At 31.8% G+C, this 18,582-nt stretch overlaps 4 protein-coding genes across 6 annotated transcripts; 3 read left to right on the top strand and 1 right to left on the bottom strand.

The window, feature by feature from the left end:
- Window positions 1-52: 52 nt before the first annotated feature.
- Window positions 53-6,338, bottom strand: LOC126868602 (centrosomal protein of 97 kDa). 3 transcript variants are annotated; one of them, XM_050624262.1, is made up of 14 exons: window positions 6,215-6,338; window positions 5,965-6,025; window positions 5,575-5,726; window positions 5,238-5,396; window positions 5,056-5,157; window positions 4,795-4,991; window positions 4,470-4,553; window positions 4,060-4,355; window positions 3,806-3,898; window positions 3,100-3,300; window positions 2,427-3,029; window positions 2,211-2,343; window positions 1,910-2,129; window positions 53-1,829 (listed from the first exon to the last, which is right to left on the bottom strand). In XM_050624262.1, exons 2-14 carry the CDS (start codon window positions 5,975-5,977, stop codon window positions 1,251-1,253), a joined length of 2,832 nt encoding a protein of 943 aa, XP_050480219.1. In that variant the 5' UTR covers window positions 5,978-6,025; window positions 6,215-6,338; the 3' UTR covers window positions 53-1,250. The 3 variants fall into 3 exon arrangements, with proteins under 3 accessions (XP_050480219.1, XP_050480220.1, XP_050480221.1); XM_050624263.1 differs by lacking the exons at window positions 3,806-3,898; window positions 6,215-6,338 and having other exon boundaries at window positions 5,965-6,154; XM_050624264.1 differs by lacking the exons at window positions 3,806-3,898; window positions 4,060-4,355; window positions 4,470-4,553; window positions 6,215-6,338 and having other exon boundaries at window positions 4,799-4,991; window positions 5,965-6,154.
- Window positions 6,311-11,077, top strand: LOC126868609 (probable RNA-binding protein EIF1AD). The gene is made up of 3 exons (XM_050624271.1): window positions 6,311-6,459; window positions 10,440-10,712; window positions 10,782-11,077. The coding sequence occupies exons 2-3, from the start codon at window positions 10,446-10,448 to the stop codon at window positions 10,980-10,982; spliced, it is 468 nt and encodes a 155-aa protein (XP_050480228.1). The 5' UTR covers window positions 6,311-6,459; window positions 10,440-10,445; the 3' UTR covers window positions 10,983-11,077.
- LOC126868601 (DNA polymerase subunit gamma-1, mitochondrial) lies at window positions 6,466-10,510 on the top strand. The gene has a single exon (XM_050624260.1). The coding sequence runs from the start codon at window positions 6,512-6,514 to the stop codon at window positions 10,235-10,237; it is 3,726 nt and encodes a 1,241-aa protein (XP_050480217.1). The 5' UTR covers window positions 6,466-6,511; the 3' UTR covers window positions 10,238-10,510.
- A 123-nt stretch (window positions 11,078-11,200) lies between the features above and the next one.
- Window positions 11,201-16,716, top strand: LOC126868606 (neuropeptides capa receptor-like). Its single transcript, XM_050624268.1, has 6 exons — window positions 11,201-13,204; window positions 15,033-15,123; window positions 15,204-15,403; window positions 15,490-15,741; window positions 15,821-16,145; window positions 16,246-16,716. The coding sequence occupies exons 1-6, from the start codon at window positions 12,919-12,921 to the stop codon at window positions 16,487-16,489; spliced, it is 1,398 nt and encodes a 465-aa protein (XP_050480225.1). The 5' UTR covers window positions 11,201-12,918; the 3' UTR covers window positions 16,490-16,716.
- The last annotated feature ends 1,866 nt before the right edge of the window (window positions 16,717-18,582 follow it).

Raw genomic sequence — 18,582 nt, forward strand, 5'->3', positions numbered from 1 at the left:
GATTATATACAGAAGTTAATGATATAAAAGTAAATATTGTTATAAACATGTATTCAATGTATATGACTTATTTATTTAACATTGATATTAAGTTCTTAACAATTCTGAGCATTAAAGTGTCTTATGTACGTGACACCTAGCGGACGTATGTCACACAAAATAAATATAAGATATAGTTTTAATAGGAGCTCACATATAGTTTCTTTCATTGTAATGATATTCTTATAGTAGCAGCGATTTATTGTATTTAAATGTTTTTAATAATAAAACTCAAGCAATATACACACATTTAAAAGAATTATTACAGCGCTCTTTGTCATAAACAAAAACTCACGCCTTTTAACAAGTACTTGTTTTCGTTGAAAGATCTTATTTGTTTTAATAACACTGTATACCTATGTAACAAGTTTTAGTTAATATCTACAGTAATTATATGCAGGAGCTTTTGCAATGACTAGATTAAAAATGTTTTCATTATTACCTACATTTTGCAGTAATATTAATTTTTTCTAGGGTTCATAATTTTTAATAAATAGATAAATAAATAAAAAAATAAATGCATAAAAATAATAGCTATCTAGGTAACATTATCCAAGAAATTTTTTAACAAAACTTAAAAAATGTTCTGCTGTTAATAAGGAATGCACTTATATATCAAAATTCTCTCTTGTATTCTTATAAATACTTCAATCTGAGAATTGACAAATAACTTTGGACTTCGTGACATTGAATGCATTGTTTTTCCTGTACAGTAATATTTCTATGATGATCTTTTAAAGAAGGAGCAAAGCTTTTTGTGAGACATTTAACATTCTTAATACACACTTTGTACATTGGTGAACTTTTTAAAAGCCAGATATGTGGACGGAAAAATTTCAAAATTGCTTCAATGATCACGATGCACATCATATAATGAATCAACTTAATGACATGATTATTTAAAATTGTTTTTGATACTTTCTTTTTTTTAAATGTATTTCGTGATAATTCTTTGAATTGTGATGGATTTAATTTTAAAATGTTAGAGACATAATGAAATTAAAAGTATTCAATTTTGTTACCTGAATATAATTAAGACTAGTCTCTGAACCTATGTACAGTGAGTATTTTTAGTTAAAAATGTATTAATTCCATTCATGAGTTAGACTATCTATTGAAATTCACATCTGTTTCTTCCTATTTTTGTTCAAGTCTTTCAACTTTGCACCTTCATTTTATTTTTGCTTATTCTATGTCTCCTCAGATTAAAGTTATTCCTTTTCAATTTCTTCTGAATTGTTTTCCGTTTCCAAATTTGCACAATTTCCTGTTGTAATTTCTGTTTCAATAAAATTGTGTAACTCTTTACATAGTGTTTCTTCACAAACTTCACCGTTTATAACAGCATTATCAATTACGTCATATTCATGTTTTACATCATGTTCCACTACGTCCTTGAAATCAGGTTCTATAATCTCCTCACAACTTTTAAACATGTCAGGATGTTCAGTTGAGTTTAATAATTCGGGATTTTCATTAGAGTTTAAGATGTCAGTATTAACTTCATCATCTGTCGTATCAGTAGACTGAGATACTTTTTTTAACACATTATCAATTAAATTAGATGCAAAACTTTTATTCTCATTCCCTTCATGAATCGTTTGATGAATTGGCAAAGTTTGTGGTCTATGTGGTCGTGCATAAGGAAACATATTTTCTTCGCCCGCTGGGGTATGAACTGCCGATATTTCCGTTTGTGTTGCAACACCGTTATCAATAAGATTGGCTTTTGTTTGCATATTCGACATGCATCGTTTTATTTCTGACATAGAATCTTGTAATTGTTGAACCTAATCATATATCAGATTTTTAAATAACAGAAATGTTACTAATATTCTAAAACGGATTACAAAGATATAATTGGTGTTACCTGAGTATGCAACAAATTACATGTTTGTGCTAGATTAGTTACAACGTCTACATTTTGTGCAATATTTTCGTTATCAGTGTTCGTAGAATCTCGATTAGCAGTAGGTTGAAGACTAACAACTTTCTTCCACAATGCATTAATTGCTTGCATTTGTAATAACTGTAATTTATGTTCACTTTCTAACGCAGTTCGAGTAGCTTCCATATCAGTAGAGAGTTTCCTTAAAAAAAGAAGATTCATAAATTATACAATATTTTGAAAACGGTATTACATTTATTTAACGAGAAAATGAAAACCATACTGGATATATTTATTCGTCCTTATCATTTCAATAGTCTTCAATATAGTGGTTGCTTTTTTATTAAGATTCCTAGTATGATATCCTCTCCACATCCTTTGAATACATATTGCTGCTTTCTCAGCTTCATCTTGGTCTATTTTAAAAGTAAAAAATTATTAAGCTTCTTAATTTATTAGGAAGGCCTATTTTTATATTTATAAAGAAAAGGAGGATCACCTTTATTATCTTCCTGTCTTCTTTGAATAGCTCTATGTCGAATGCTATCTAATTTCGCTTGACATACTTCACTATCTTCATCACTACTTTGAGTAGCATTATCTGCATCGCCATCTCCATTGCTTTTAATGACACTAGTTTTAATTTTATCATTAGCACTCTTTGGCCTTGGTATATTTCTGCCTAAGTTTGGTGAATTTTTTGTATTTCGTTTTGCAGGCAATGTTTTGCTTTGAACGTAATTATTGATTTTCACACTATGGGGACATTTAGTACTAGTATTTGTAATAATAGGCTTAGCAATATTTGGTTTTCCAACAGCACAATTTGTTGCTGAACTACTTTTTACAAGTGCATTCGCTTTTATAGAAGTAAGATTTGTTTTAGCCATTGGATTTACTGTATTTATTATAGGAATAGCCTTGCCATCTCCATCAGAAATGAGCTTGCTTGGCATTGTAATTTGACAAGGTGATGTTAATTTGCTTGGTGGAGTTTTTGCTAACACTCGAGAAAGACCAGATGGTGGACGAAAATCTGGACTCATTAAAGACTCAGGAACTGGCACTAATTTTGTTGCAGCTTGCAGAGGACTAGATGTTTCTGAAAAGCAAATTTTTAGTTAATACGTTTTTATTTAAGAAATGAAAACTCAGTAATATTCATTATTTACCTTCTGTATCTTGCAAAACAACCATATTTGGAGTCTTGTTAGCTAAAGTACCACAAAGCATATTTGGATCTAAACTCTGAGTCATCAATGATTCCTGATCTTCACTTAATAAAGTATGGCATGAAGAAACTATAGCATCGGTGTGACAACTAGATACCATTCTATCAGGTGACCTCATTCTCAATGAATTTCTTGATGAACCTAATACCATACCATTCATTTGTATTTACAATTAATTTCATGTATTGTTACATATTTTATTGTATTTGGGTTCTTTATGACTAACTTCAATAGCAGAAGCATGCAAATAATATCTAACTAAGGACAAACAATATAAAAAGTGTGAACTATGTGAAATATATTTCCAAATCGTCAAATATTAATTTGCTAAACAAATTTTCTAATTAGCATCGTTATCACAACATTGCTCTTTTTTCATTCTCCAAAGTCATTTGCGCTATAAGCTTAAAAACGTAATCACTTAATAACGTACTATATACTAGGCACAGAAGACATAAACATGTGCATTAATCCAAGACAAAATTTGTCCATAATGTACATTTGTACATAATGTATTACATTATTATTTAACTTTTATTTTTGATTAGCTTTCTAAAGTACAGATGATATTTGTCTCAGATTTTTACACATGTCTATAATGCAGTTATAGCCATGTATGATTAATTTCGATTTTGACTTTGGATACCTTTACAAGGCGAATGGCACACACAGTACTTTGCTTCATAAAATTTTGGTGACTGTAAGCATTTATCTTCATAGTATGTCAACATTGGCGCAACTAGAGAAAATACATTATAACTAGAACATATAGGTGCATGACGACTGGAAAGTGTACATCACTACTAGTCCACGTTTTATCAATGTAACAAGAAAAACTGTACAAAAGTTTATATTATACTTGCAATAATAATGAACGAAATGGAAGATTAATTAACTCACTGGTACGTCTAGGAGAACCTGTCCTGTTATGACTAAGTCTACGCCTAGTAGCTGGAGAAGGACTCATTCCGACGCTACTTAAGCTGTGCACGCTTCCAGTATCACTTTGTTGATTTAATTGCTGTTGATGATGTTGTGCTTTACTCAAAATTAGCCTTAGCTTCCTGTCAGTTTCATTTTCTAGGGATTCACCAGAAAGTGGGCAAACAGATGCTAAATACTGTGCAAGTAATGCATGTTCGCCAACACGGAATTGTCTACCGCGTCCCTGAGAATATAGCCACTCTGCTTTTAAACTGAGTGGCCATCATTTCAAGTAAATTTTAATTCTTCAAAAACTGAATAAAATTATACATGTCTCTATATAAAATTATACATGAAATGACCAATATGTCTAGAAAGACACCCACCTTTCAATAGGATCAACATGATAGCCATCAATTGATTTCAAGCTCATACACCAATTGATAACAAAAGGTCGATAGTCAAAACCACTATAAGCTATTTGTTAAGAAGCTATAGCTGTAGGTCTACAGTTAGTATGAATGATTTTGTTTTATGTGTACCTAGCATTCTACAAGCATAATATTTTATTGATAAAGAACAATTCTATGTGATGACATTCAGAATAATAAGAAAATATTTCGTAAAGAAGTTTTTGCTATAGATCACTAATTGACTTCTAAGATCTAAGTGAAAATATTAACTTGAATTATACAATTATAAAAAGGATACATACTGTTACCTGTCATACTGACACATGGATTATTAGCAATTGAAAAATTGACTACATTTTTCAAATTAGCTAAATGTGACATTTCATTCAAATCTGTAATGTTATTGTTTGACAATGTAAATGTTTCTAGAGAAGTAGGTAAATAGCGTTCACATTGCCTTAATGTTATTATGCGATTGTTATGTAAAAACAGTTCCTAAAATACCGTTAGTTTTAATAATATTAGAGTTAAAGATTACATAGTTTCTTATCAATATTACCTTTAAATTTCGTAGATAAGATATGTCTGAAATGTGACTGATGCTATTTTCAGATAAATCTAAATGTTCCAGCTTAGTATTTGTGTGCAAGTGTTCAATAGACTGCAGATTAATAGAATATTATAAAGATCCACCAATTCAGCTATTAGAAGACATATATACCACACTTATATTTATCATACCTTTATATTATTGCCAGCTAAGCAAAGTGTTTGTAAATTTATCATATCCTTTATGCCTTCTATGGTCAAGATACCATTATTTGCTAAATTAAGAGTTACAAGATTATGTAACTTTGATACCCCATACATACGAAGTAATTGATTCCTTACTATTGATAGCTGAAATAAATTAATTATAAGTTTTTTAAATAATCGTTTGTTTACTACCTTAAGAAATATGATTGAAATGTATAGGGTAGAATGAAAGAAGAAAAGTATAAGGATATATATATATATATATATATAATACAAATACATAAATTTAATTTTACATAACATATTATCATAAACATATTACCTTAGTAATTCTGTGATAAGAATCAAGATTATCGAGACGCTGGAGCTCATTATCGTCAATGATCAATGTGCTGATATCTGCATCTGACGGACAACGAGGAAGTTTCTTCAAACCTTGACCGCTTAGATCGAGTGTATCGCATACTAAGGATTCTAAATAAATTTCATTGTTGTTAATTTAATTAAATAAATATTTAAATTTTAAATAACATAAAATGTCAAAACTGTGCAAAAGTGCAAGACCACAATGAAATTGTACTGTTTTTACGCATATACCAATTAAATTTACAAAACTTGTAAAAAATCGATACGTGTTAAGAATGTTTAGGATATTTGTAAGAAAATAGTTTGTATAAAAATTGTATAATACAAGTATTAAATTTGCACTAACCCGTCGAAGCCATGATGAACACAAAAAACTGGTAGACGCTATGAAGATGTCGTCGTAATCACTATAGTATTTAATAAGAACAGATATTTATAAAGCATAGCAATATTAATTTTAGTTTGTATATATAATTTTATACAGATAACGGAGGAAATAATACCACACTAATATTTTTTCTAATCGTATTTATTTCCATTAATAATATTTTCGTATAACACAGATTTAATATTAATCTTGTAGAATCAATTCTTACTTGATTAAAAGAAGACATTGTAGTTAACATTTAATAATATTACGTTTATAAATTATAGATTTTTCAATCACGATAAACGGTGTTTATACGAACTATTTTGAAATTGCGCGTACGAGAATCAAATATGGCGATCTAAGAGTTCAGAATACTTTTGAAGTTACTTCTTTAATGTTGTTAAATTTATCGTTTAACACTAACTTGCTTAAAATTTGAATTATCTTCTAAAACATAATTGTTAACAATAGGTAAGGTTTTATTTAATACAATTAATTAATTAAGCTTTTTTATGGCAAAATAATGAAGTCACGTGTTAACATTGCTATGAAATTACAAAAGATTGTACGAAGTAAATTAATAATGATACGTTGCATAAGTAATATTTGTAGTAGACACAAATCTAATATGATAAGTCGTAACATTAGTGTTAGTGAAAGCAAGCGATTTAAAAAAAAAATTATTAGTATCAAGAAATGTGGGCAGCTTCTAACCTTACCAGAGAATATTTCTACGTGTAATCAAAAACATGAAAATGATGTGAATAAAGATTATATAGCTAAAAATTCAGTTGCTTTACCAAATAAATCTCAAGTACGTGTGGAATACGAAGATTTATCCGTTATACCTAAAAATTTTGAACAGAGTTTGTATCCATTAATAGGTAGTGCAAAAAGTAATTATAACAATTCTTTAATAGAACATAAAGATATACAAACATTAGAAAATGAAAATAATCAGAAACAAACTTATAACAAAAGGACTAATGACAATGATGTAAGAACTAACGAAATCAATATGCAAATGCTTCCAAAATCATTATATGAACAAATATTTAAAAATTGTTCTAAACAAGAAAAAATACCAGAGGAAGAAATAGAAGCTATAAAAAACAATTTGCGTTCGTATGGGATAAACACTGAAGATGCAAGTAGACTTCCTGATGTTAATATTAAAATACCTCCTTTAGAAGGAGATAATATTGAAGAACATTTTTATAATATTGCAAATAAACAGATTAAACCTTACATAAAACTTATAAAAAATATTATGAAAGATATTCCTCCAATGCCAAATCAATGGTTATTAAATGAAGGTTGGACAAGATATAGCGTCGATGGAGTACAAAAAGTAGATCATCCACTAGAAGATGCTATTATTTTTGATGTGGAAGTTTGTATGAAAGAAGGACCTCTACCAACACTTGCAACTGCAGTAACTAATGAAGCATGGTATGGCTGGGTATCAAAATCTTTAATAGATGGTTCAAGTAGAAATTTTGAAGGTAAACGGTTTATTATAGATGAACTAATACCAATGGAAAGTACATCTATCGAAAATGGTGAAAAATTAACTTCTTTCCATAAAAAGCCAAAACTTATAGTTGGTCATAATGTATCATATGACAGAAGTAAAATTAAAGAACAATACTGGTTAAAACATACAGGATTAAGATTTATTGATACAATGTCTCTTCATATATGTGTTGGTGGAATTAATAGTTATCAAAGGACAATTTTAAATTCTAAGAAGGATACAGATGAGAAGCTGAATTTACAAATACAAACCTCACTGAATAGTTTAGCAGAAATTCATAAATTTTACTGTGGTTCTGAAATAAATAAAGAATTTAGAGATACATTTGTAAATGGGACTTTGATAAATGTCAAAGAAGACTTCAATTCTTTGATGAGTTACTGTGCAAATGATGTAGTTGCAACTCATAATGTTTTACGCCAATTATTTCCTATCTTTAAGGAAAGATTTCCTCATCCTGTTACTTTGGCAGGGATGTTAGAGATTGGTACAGCATATCTGCCAATAAATTCTAATTGGCAAAAATATTTAAATGAATCAGAGACTACATTTGAAGATCTAAATTATGAAACTAAAGTTATTCTTGCTAAAAGAGCTAATGCTGTTTGTGAACTTATGCATAATGAAAAATATAAAGAAGACTTATGGATGTGGGATGAAGATTGGAGTACGCAAACACTTAAAGTAAAAGCACAGTATTCAAAAACAAAGATTAAGCAAGTATGTAAAGCACGAAAGACAGAAGAGAAGAAAAAGACAGAAACTCAGAGCTATTTAACAGATGACGAAGATGAAGAAGAAGACCCTTTAGAGAAAGAATTTGGTTATTTGATGGAAACAAGAAAGTTTTTACCTTCAAAGTTACGACATATGCCAGGATATCCTGCTTGGTATAGGAAACTTTGTCCTAAGGTAAATGATGAAAACTGGTCTCCAGGCCCTCAAAACATAAGCACTTCTAAACATATTGTTCCAAAGCTCTTAAATTTAACATGGGAATGTTATCCTTTGCATTATGTAAAAGATAAAGGTTGGGGTATATTAGTACCTCATACTAATAATTTAGATATCAAAACTAAAATACCATTAAGACAGCTCTTGGCACACTGTTCCTTTTCTAAAATGAAGGATTTAGTTGATGAAACAATTTATACGATGTCAACCATTAACAAAGAGGTGCAAGACGATCTACATAAAACTGAATTTTGGCATAACAAAAAGGAGAAACCTGTAGCTGAGTTACATAACATTTATAAAGGCAGTGCATTTTGGTGCAATGTGGAAATAGATAACTGCTGTTATTTTCTTAAATTGCCTCACAAAGATGGAAAAAGTAATAATGTCGGTAATCCTTTGAGCAAAGATTTCCTAAATAAATTTTCAGAGAATGTATTGGCTAGTTCAGATGCCAGTGCTGCAGAAATTTTGAAAATTGCGAGAATGATTTCATATTGGAGAAATAATAGGGATAGAATTATGTCACAGTTTGCAGTATGGTTTGAAAATTCATATTTACCAAGTAGTGTTAGAAATTCCAGAAAGTCCATGCATTATGGGGCAATTTTACCCATAGTAGTTGTGTGCGGGACATTGACTAGGCGTGCAGTAGAACCTACCTGGATGACTGCATCTAATGCCCATCCTGAACGTATCGGTTCTGAATTACGAGCAATGGTTCAAGCGCCCCCAGGATATTATATTGTTGGCGCCGATGTTGACAGTCAGGAACTGTGGATTTCATCAATAATAGGAGATGCTTATTATAAAAAAATTCATGGAGCCACGCCGTTTGGTTGGATGACGTTAATTGGTACCAAATCTAACGAAACTGACATGCATAGCGTTACTGCTAAAGCAGTTGGAATTTCCAGGAACCAAGCCAAAATCATTAATTATGCTAGAATTTATGGTGCGGGTCAAAAGTTTGCTGAAACACTCTTGAAACAATTCAATCCTTGTATGACGGATAGCGAAGCTACTTCAAAGTCACGAAAAATGTTTACCATGACCAAAGGCAAAAAGATTTATAGATTAAAGCCTAAATATATTGCCGAACATGAAGACAAAGATTATTCGTTGTACGAGGCATACAGAATATCAAAATTATACGGTAAATCATTGTTGGAGGTATTTGAGAAAAGTAGATGGGTCGGTGGTTCGGAATCTGCAATGTTTAATAGTTTGGAAGAAATTGCTCAGAATCCTCATCCTGCTACACCTTTCTTGAACTCTAGGCTAACTACAGCTTTAGAAAGTTCAACAAACGACGAAAAATATTTGCCCACTAAAGTAAATTGGGTAGTTCAGAGTGGAGCAGTCGATTTTTTACATTTAATGTTAGTTTCGATGAAATGGCTCATGAAAGACAATATAAGATTCTGTTTATCATTTCATGATGAAGTGCGGTACTTGGTACCCTCACGGTATAAGTACAATGCAGCACTTGCTATGCACATTACGAATCTCTTAACTCGATCTTTTTGCGCTTCAAGACTTGGAATGAACGATCTGCCGATGTCAGTAGCATTCTTTTCTTCCGTAGAAGTAGATACTGTTCTGCGTAAAGAACCTGAGAATGATTATATTACGCCATCGAATCCTTATGGCTTAAAAAATGGTTACGAGGTTCCTTCGGGAGAGAGCTTGGACGTATGGTCTGCTATAGACAAATCTAAAGGTTCTTTAGGATGGTGGCACAATGTAAAACAGTGAATAATTACACCGAATAAAAAATATAAATCAAAAGAAATTAAACCAAAGACTAATGAAGTATAAAATTAATAATCGAATGAAGTAAAACATTACCAATTGTAACGATAAATGATAAAGCTCAGAATTAAAATGATTATATTTTTCATTTTAAAATGAATGAATGAATATAGATATAAAATTCCTATTGGGTTTGATTTTACAGGTTAAAATGTCGAAAGCAACTAAACGTAAACACGTTACCAATGAAATTCAGGATTTGACCATCCCTACCAAGACGCAGTCGATTGTTCGAATAATACAGTCGCGCGGTAATAATCTTCACGAAGTTGCTGATCCAGCTGGATCTCAATATCTTGTATCGATGCCGGTGAAGTTTAGGAGAAACATCTGGATAAAACGGGGAGATTTTGTCTTGGTAGAACCAATATCAGAAGGGAATAAAGTGAAGGCTGAGATCGTTAAGATATTAACACGAGTATGGTTAACTGTAAATGCATTTGTACATTAATTACGTAACTTTTTGAGAAACAAATTTATTTACTAGGAACATAAAAAATGGTATCGACAACTAAACTGCTGGCCCAAAGAATTCGATGAAGTCTCCAATTCGAATCAAGAAATAACCGATGGAGAGAATGATAACGAAGAAGACGATCTTTTTGTAAATACAAATAGATTATTGCATAATAGTAATAGGATAGATAAGATTAGTGATACGAGTTCCGACGAATCTGACTCTTGTTAATATTTTTATTATGTCATTGTAAATAATAAAATTATTTATATGTAAGAAAATGAGAATTTGTTTATTGAACGACTAATAAATATTTTCTAAAGATATTTGACATGTTATTGTGATATTTGTTGCTAAACGAATTTTGTTTCACCATAATAAAAAAAATATGTCTCCGTTTGACGGAGACGAGTGTTATCGCAAAAATTATCGTTGCATTGTCTGATTAATCTTATCGAGTAGTGTGATTTTTGCAATTTGATGCGTGTTCTACCTCCTGTCACAAAATGAAGAGTCCTATTTATATTTAGTGTTCTTACCTCTAATCAATTTAGGGAAGCTCTCCAAAAAACATGTTTGCTACCGGAACGAATGTTTTATTGCTCCTGGAATCTCAAATAAAGGAAGTTTTAAACGCAAATACATACCACGAAAATGATTATCTTTTTTTACTGCTCTTGTAAATTTTATAGATCGCAAAATGCGTCGTATCTGACTACTTCTCCGTAAATTGGAGATTCTTTTCCTACTAATGACTCATGATCATACATATTCGAGATAATACGATACATATATGCATATGATACAATAAATATGCATTTCTTATGAATTTTTGTACATACAGGAACATGCTTATACATCAACATCTTTCAAGCTTAATCCTCCTTATTCTTTGTTTCATATGACACGCTACAATGTTAAGAGTAAACTTATCTGTTAAAAAATCGGATCTATTATACGTTATTCGAATCTGTCATCAATCTCAGTAAAACATTTGCAAACAATTGTTAGATCATTTTGCCAAATAAAAGGAAAAAGAAATTTTTTTCGATTTAATAAAAGTTACATTTACACTGTGTGATTAGACACAAAATATATCAATAAGGTACAGCTACAAGCGCGATTGAATGCACTGAAAATCTTAATAGAATAGAATGGAACGTTAGAACGACTCTCTTATCGCAAAATCAGGAGAGATGAGATTGTTGGGACGAAAGGTGTTCAACGGTATCGTTAAGAATGTTGAGTTCAGTCACGCTGTACAGTAGTCTGCTGTCGACAGCGACGATTGGTTGATTTACCGTCCTCCGCTTCATTTCGACCATTTATTTTGATCATTTGTGTTAATGATAGCAAGTTACGCGCTCAAAACACATATCTCTTTCTTGCTCCTCACCGTGCACATGGTTTCCAATTTCTTTCTTGCATTTCTTTCTTCATCTTTTTTGTAGCTATATATTTTACGAGCATTACCGACAAATTATAGACATAAATATAAACAAAATATAAATATAACCTGTATTATCAGGAGAAATTATAATATTTTGTGGAATTGTTCTAGCGATGATAATTAGTAACGATAAATAATAACGTGTTTCTTCGTTGTTCGGTACGTGAATCGTGTATGTTTGTTTGTGAGAAGATTTGTATGTGGATGAAAAAGAATGGAAATATGTGGTGGTTCATTAACGAGAAACGGTCGACCAAACTTACACCGAATCAAATTTTCATTGAAATGACAAGTTGAATGTCTACGATTAAGTTTAGACGGAGTGAATATTTGAAACAAGTCTACGATATTTTATTATTCGAAGTGAAACAATTTCGTGGGACAACAATTTCGATAAAATTATTGAACTGTCTTCAACTTGTCTTAAGCTGATGACCTACTAATGACCTGATAATGATAATGGTTTGTTGACTCGACATCGAATTATCGAGCCTCGTAGCAGAATGTTTTGTTTACCGGTGATCATTTCTACGATCACGCGTAATACATTTTTAAACTAAATCAAACTAAATGAAATGTGTCAAATTCTAAACGTGTTTCTTCAAGAACACGCAGGTTTCGTTTGAAATATTCAGCGATCGAAGTACGACTTCTTTCGCGAAAGATATTCTTCGGGAACAGAGGAAGAAAATTTACTTGCCCACCTTAAAAATCATCATGGAAACGTCGAAGAACGATACAAACGATATTCACGACTTTTGGAAGGATTTGGATTTGAAGAACTTAACGGAAGACGAATATTTGGCCACGGTACTTGGACCTAAGTATCTGCCTCTGAAGATGGTGATACCATTAACGATAGCGTACGTGACAATTTTTGTGACTGGTATTTTTGGGAACGTCACGACGTGTATCGTAATTATAAGAAATCCTTCGATGCATACGGCCACCAACTACTACTTATTCAGTCTGGCCATATCTGACCTTATTCTACTTGTGTTGGGTGAGTGGCGTTTACGTTTGCCTGTATCGATACGTTTTGTTGCTTCGTCCGGGTCACGTCAATTCTCATTCTCCCCGTTCGTAAAAACAATTTATGAAGGAACATGAAGATAATGAAGTTCGATAGACGTTTAATAAAGATAAGCGTGGACGAATACACGCAACCCCCTGTATAGGTATATCGATTTGCTTTTAATCGACACGAAGAGAATCTATAACCGTATTAGATTTATGTCTGATCTCTGAAATAACGTATACTCGATTAAGTTATTAAGTGGAAATAGCATTTCTATTGGAATTGCTAATATTTTTATATATCGATGCTTGATAAAAATAGGTCGATGTCAATATACAGAGAAACGTGTGGACAGAAACGATATTTAATTTAGTTTATATGTATGATAGTTATATAGATATAATATATGATTGTTTGATTTAGCGAATTTATGTTCGAGCGTATTGCCGATATATGAGCGATTAACGGAAAAAAGGAAGGCAAAAAGGACTGTATCGAGAAATTTATCTACGAACGACGCGTTTAAATTCAGACTGTTTTACCATTGTTTCTTAAGTCGATGATAAAGGCTTTAAATTAATCTTCCTCTAATGTGTACACGAGAGATTGTTATCTGCTCGGTTGGTTGTTTGTTGATCGTAACGTCGTTTATATTTGCGTCATAGCGCGAATTTTTCAGGATAAAAGTTGTGGACGTGCGTGCACCGGTGTCAAAGTCATCGTAGAATTAACAGATTTAAGATGATAGGAACAAGCATAACGCTTTATACGATCATTTATATTTTGCATCGCGTTTACGAAATTAACCTGGATGTTCGTCACTCGAATAACTGAAATTTAAGATCAAGATAACGAGACGACGATAACAATATCATATACATAATTAGAATGAAATTTGACTATCGAGGTGTAGCTGTTGACTGTAGACACGTTGAGTTTTCAATCTCATCGTATGAGAAACTTTCCGTAAGAATCCTTTTTTTTTCCGAAATAAGGATACAATGGCAGAAACGAAGAGGTCTCTACGCTGGAAATCGTAGACGTCAATATACCGATTAACTTCTGATAAAAATCTTACCTTTTTAAGTTCCGTGTATTCTGCTAAACTTGATAATGACGTCAAAATATACAACCATACTTTTGTTGTATCTCCTACGCTGCGAAAAAGAACTGTTTTCTGTATGTATCGTTGGAAAGATAGAAAAATGTCGAATTCTTATCGATAGGTATGCTGTTCGCAATAGCGATGAAAATCAGTGATTAAAAAAATTATGATAAGACGTTCAATGCTTACGCACATTCAGCATGATCGGTATCTGATATTGATTTTGTGAAATATCAAGTGTGACTGCATAGATATTGCTTCTAATTAGCGTTTTCTAGATGACGTTCGTTTGAACTCAGAGTAATCATATTTTATTAAATGATTCATTTTCAACGTTTCGGTCCTCTTTGTTCTCCATTGTGAGCGTTTATTAGGAAATAAGTCGTCACTAGATAATTGTATCTCTGCATTAATACGCAATTCGACGTCTAAAAGGTTGAAGCAAATAGAAATAGTTTCTCAGACGGTGTAATAAATATTGAAGTTGGTTTAACACGAGAGATACAATTTCGCATCTCATTAACATCGTCATGAAACATTGCCATCTGGGTTTAAGGCAGTCGTAAATCTACTTTCGAGAAAATGAGTTTATGCATCACAGAGACTCTTGTGTCTTTCAATTGTTACGGTGAAATAAAATATCTCGATCGATCGATTATTATTTACTTGTTCTTCGATCGTTATCGTGCTCTGTTCGATCATTTTCAGGATTACCTAATGAGCTGAGCCTCTTTTGGCAACAATATCCATGGGTTCTAGGAGTTAGTCTTTGCAAAATCAGGGCATACGTATCGGAAGTGTAAGCAATCTATTTTTTAGTCAATTACAAACAATTATATTATATAAATTTCTCTCTAAAATTTATTTTCTGCTTAATAGATCTTCCTACGTATCGGTTCTTACGATAGTAGCCTTTTCCATGGAAAGATATTTGGCGATTTGTCACCCGCTCCGCGTTTATACAATAAGTGGCCTCAAAAGACCAATACGTTTCATTTTAGCCGCGTGGTCGATTGCGTTGGTTTCTGCCATACCGTTTGCAATCTACACGAAAGTCAACTTAGTCGAATATCCACGAGGTTAATTAAAAGATTTCATCGCGTTTTTCCGAACCGCTATATATACATGTATATAAAGGAAGTAACGAAAATGTATAATTATTTAGATTCCGGGAATTACTCGGCTAATTCCGCGGTTTGCGGAATGTTGCTGCCATATATGCCTAATTTCCCTCTCTATGAGTTGAGCAGTATTATATTTTTCTTGATACCAATGCTAGTTATTTTGGTGGTGTATACCAGAATGGGTTTAAAAATCAGAAACAGTACAAATCATACTTTAAACTCTGTGATGCAGGGCGCTATTCATGGAGACTCGAGGCAAACTCAGTCTCGAAAATCCGTGATCAGAATGTTAAGTAAGACGTCTTTTATCTTCAATTTTTTACATAATACTTTTATTTTCGTCAGATTTGTAACCTGTAATCGCTGTTTTAGCTGCGGTGGTTATTTTATTTTTCATTTGTTGGGCACCGTTTCATGCTCAACGATTGCTTTATATCTACGCGCAAGAATCTGACTACTATCCAGACTTGAACGAGTGTCTGTATATCTTAAGCGGATGCCTCTATTACTTCAGCACAACCGTGAATCCAATTTTATACAATTTGATGAGTATGAGGTATAGGAAAGCGTTCAAAGAAACCATCTGCTGCAAAACGAGAATGACAGGCAGGAGAAGTTGGACTACCAGAGAGTCTCAAATATGCAATAGTAATTCGAGCGGAAAAGCGCGAAGCTCAAGTTTCAAGTGTTCAGTGAGGTAGCATGTTTAACATAGTTTTATAAAAAGTGGGAATTTCAAAGTGGCAATGCTTTCTTACTTTAACGCCACGTCCGATATTATTGTAATTTTTGTTTAGATATACTATTAGTCAAGCGAAGGAGATGTTTCGATTTACTACAAGTCGAGAAGGCGTGAATAGAGATGGAAATATAAACGATAATATCGCTCGTAAATCACACATGCTCACAAAGGAAGATTTCACGTCGAAGCCCCTTCTCAATCGAATGCACTCCGGACAGCAGGAAGAAAGAAATGAAAGAGATCCTGCTCGTAACACAGAAGAGAATAAGTCTGGGTCTACAACCAGTAGCGTTTTGTAATTTAAGTTGTACATTGTTAGCTGTTAAAATTATTGTACATAATAGTTTTAAGCTTGTTGTATCGTTATTGCTTATCTTATTTATTTTCTGACTGTATTGTATAGTTGCGTTTTTAAATTCATTTTTACTCAATTGTACTTAAGGATTATGTACTTAAAAGTTCTAGCGGTTAATTGCGAAAATCGTAATGTACGTAAGTTAAATATAAATAAGCACTGTTTACCGAGTGACATTTATTTTATAATAGCACGTACAAAAGAGTAAAAATCATGCGAGAAAGGCGAGTACATACTTTTGTCAGTCTAGAAAACTCCGGCAAAGAACGGTATCTTGTGACAAGGAATGTCAGGACGCTATTAATTCTCTTTATCAAAGGTTCGAATCCTTTTAATGAAACTATTTTAAATACGGTTGATATAAGAAACTGTTTAGAATCTTTTAAAGCTTTCTATTGGGTACTTTATTACTTCATTGGGTATCCAATTTTTTTACTAGATACATTTTGCATCTTGAAAATCTCTTTCTTAACAACGAAGGAAAATTCCTCTTAAAATCTCGCACTAACAATGCAGGACAATTTACTTTATCTTATTTCAGTTTATTTCCTTTTATCTCATTACTATTTATAATTTAATGCAAATCAGAATTCGCGCGTCAAAAGGAAATGAATAAAATAAATACAATTAAATATGATTTCTGGAGATCGTATTTATACATCCAACAAATATTTTGATGCGCCACAAAATTATTCAACACGGAATTAAAAATAGAGAAGAAGCTGAATGTGGAGAATAATTGAATAAATAAAATATATGGAAAATATATTATGAAATAATGTATTAGTATATCACAGTATATGAATATTTAAAAATAATAAGTTTCTGATAAAACTTGTCCAAGAATTGTTTCATCAAGGAACGAGTTGTAATTACTTCCTAAAGTTTCGAATTGATTGACACCAAGTTCGAACTTTTAATGAACATGGACGAAGGAAATGTGATAAGCTTACATCTGTAACTGTGTAAAGTTTGTCGGTAGTCGAAAATCAAAGTTTCGTAATTGTAAGATATCTGCTCTTCGAGTTTACTTATGATCACAAAAAACTAGCGTTCGTGTTTTATTAAATAAAATTCCGTATTTGCAGGAACAGAAAATAGTTGTTGTAGTAACAAAACTTTTGGTCATCTCGTTACGTAATTGAATTAACTTGATTCGAGCTTGTTATTGACTCTGGTAATAAAATTCTATATCCACGAGGTGATTCGAAAAGTAATATATCCAATAATATTCTCGATTAAATTGATCTAGAAAATAATTCTGTACCTGATAGCCAAGTCAGTCCAATTCTCAACAAAACAGGAAAATAACATATTTTTCGTGTAAAAAATATATTAATTTTTGTTGTATAAAAAATTGTAGCGTGCTGAAGTAACGAAAAGTTATTGTTATAGTGGACTGCTGTCAGTTTGCTGCGTTATGTAATATACATTCCATTCTTCTGTTATGAAGGAAAAGAGAAGGAAGAATTGGAGAACTGGAAAGTAGAATAGAAAAGTCTCCTCACCAAATAAATTTTACAAAAGCAATTTCTTGAAACTATCTTTTTAAACTTCTATTCAGAAGACATTTGAAATATAAAACAGCTTGTTTAAAACGAAATTGTTGGAGGACAGAAAAATTCAGGTGTATCTGATTTTAAGGTGACATTCTAATTAAAATAGTTTACATCATTAAGTCTGTCTCGTTTATGATATAGCGTAAGGAGATCCCTATTATTCTGATAAAATAAAGGAATAATAGTTAGATACACGATAGAAAGAAAGCTAAGTGCAGAAAGAAAGAACAGAGAGGATATAGAATAATACACTTTCGAAAAACATTACGGTTTGAGTTAAGATATTTCTCAAGTATAGAATTTTGTAGCTGAACAAAAGAATGCGTCAGCAATTTCTCTGTTCAAGTTGTCAATATGAATGGTGTAACCTGAATAAAAGCTTCCGTATTCGTTTATTATATTCCACTATTGCCAGATAATGTTAGAAAGAATATTTTAAAAACGTAAAAATGGCAACGCGCGTCTTGTTAGAATATTT

Source organism: Bombus huntii, chromosome 8 (assembly GCF_024542735.1).
Source record: "Bombus huntii isolate Logan2020A chromosome 8, iyBomHunt1.1, whole genome shotgun sequence".
NCBI classification, from domain to species: Eukaryota; Metazoa; Arthropoda; class Insecta; order Hymenoptera; family Apidae; genus Bombus; species Bombus huntii.

What these genes read in the sequence shown, in the direction of transcription:
- LOC126868606 (XM_050624268.1), top strand. Translation starts at nt 12,919, where the DNA reads ATGGAAACGTCGAAGAACGATACAAACGATATTCACGACTTTTGGAAG. An exon ending in CCTTATTCTACTTGTGTTGG is followed by an intron (nt 13,205 to 15,032) that starts GTGAGTGGCGTT and finishes GATCATTTTCAG; the next exon opens with GATTACCTAATGAGCTGAGC. An exon ending in CTTAGTCGAATATCCACGAG is followed by an intron (nt 15,404 to 15,489) that starts GTTAATTAAAAG and finishes ATAATTATTTAG; the next exon opens with ATTCCGGGAATTACTCGGCT.
- LOC126868601 (XM_050624260.1), top strand. Translation starts at nt 6,512, where the DNA reads ATGAAGTCACGTGTTAACATTGCTATGAAATTACAAAAGATTGTACGA.
- LOC126868602 (XM_050624262.1), bottom strand. An exon ending in CTTATCACAGAATTACTAAG is followed by an intron (nt 5,397 to 5,574) that starts GTAATATGTTTA and finishes AATTTATTTCAG; the next exon opens with CTATCAATAGTAAGGAATCA. An exon ending in CTTATCTACGAAATTTAAAG is followed by an intron (nt 4,992 to 5,055) that starts GTAATATTGATA and finishes ACGGTATTTTAG; the next exon opens with GAACTGTTTTTACATAACAA.
- LOC126868609 (XM_050624271.1), top strand. Translation starts at nt 10,446, where the DNA reads ATGTCGAAAGCAACTAAACGTAAACACGTTACCAATGAAATTCAGGAT. An exon ending in TCGTTAAGATATTAACACGA is followed by an intron (nt 10,713 to 10,781) that starts GTATGGTTAACT and finishes TTTATTTACTAG; the next exon opens with GAACATAAAAAATGGTATCG.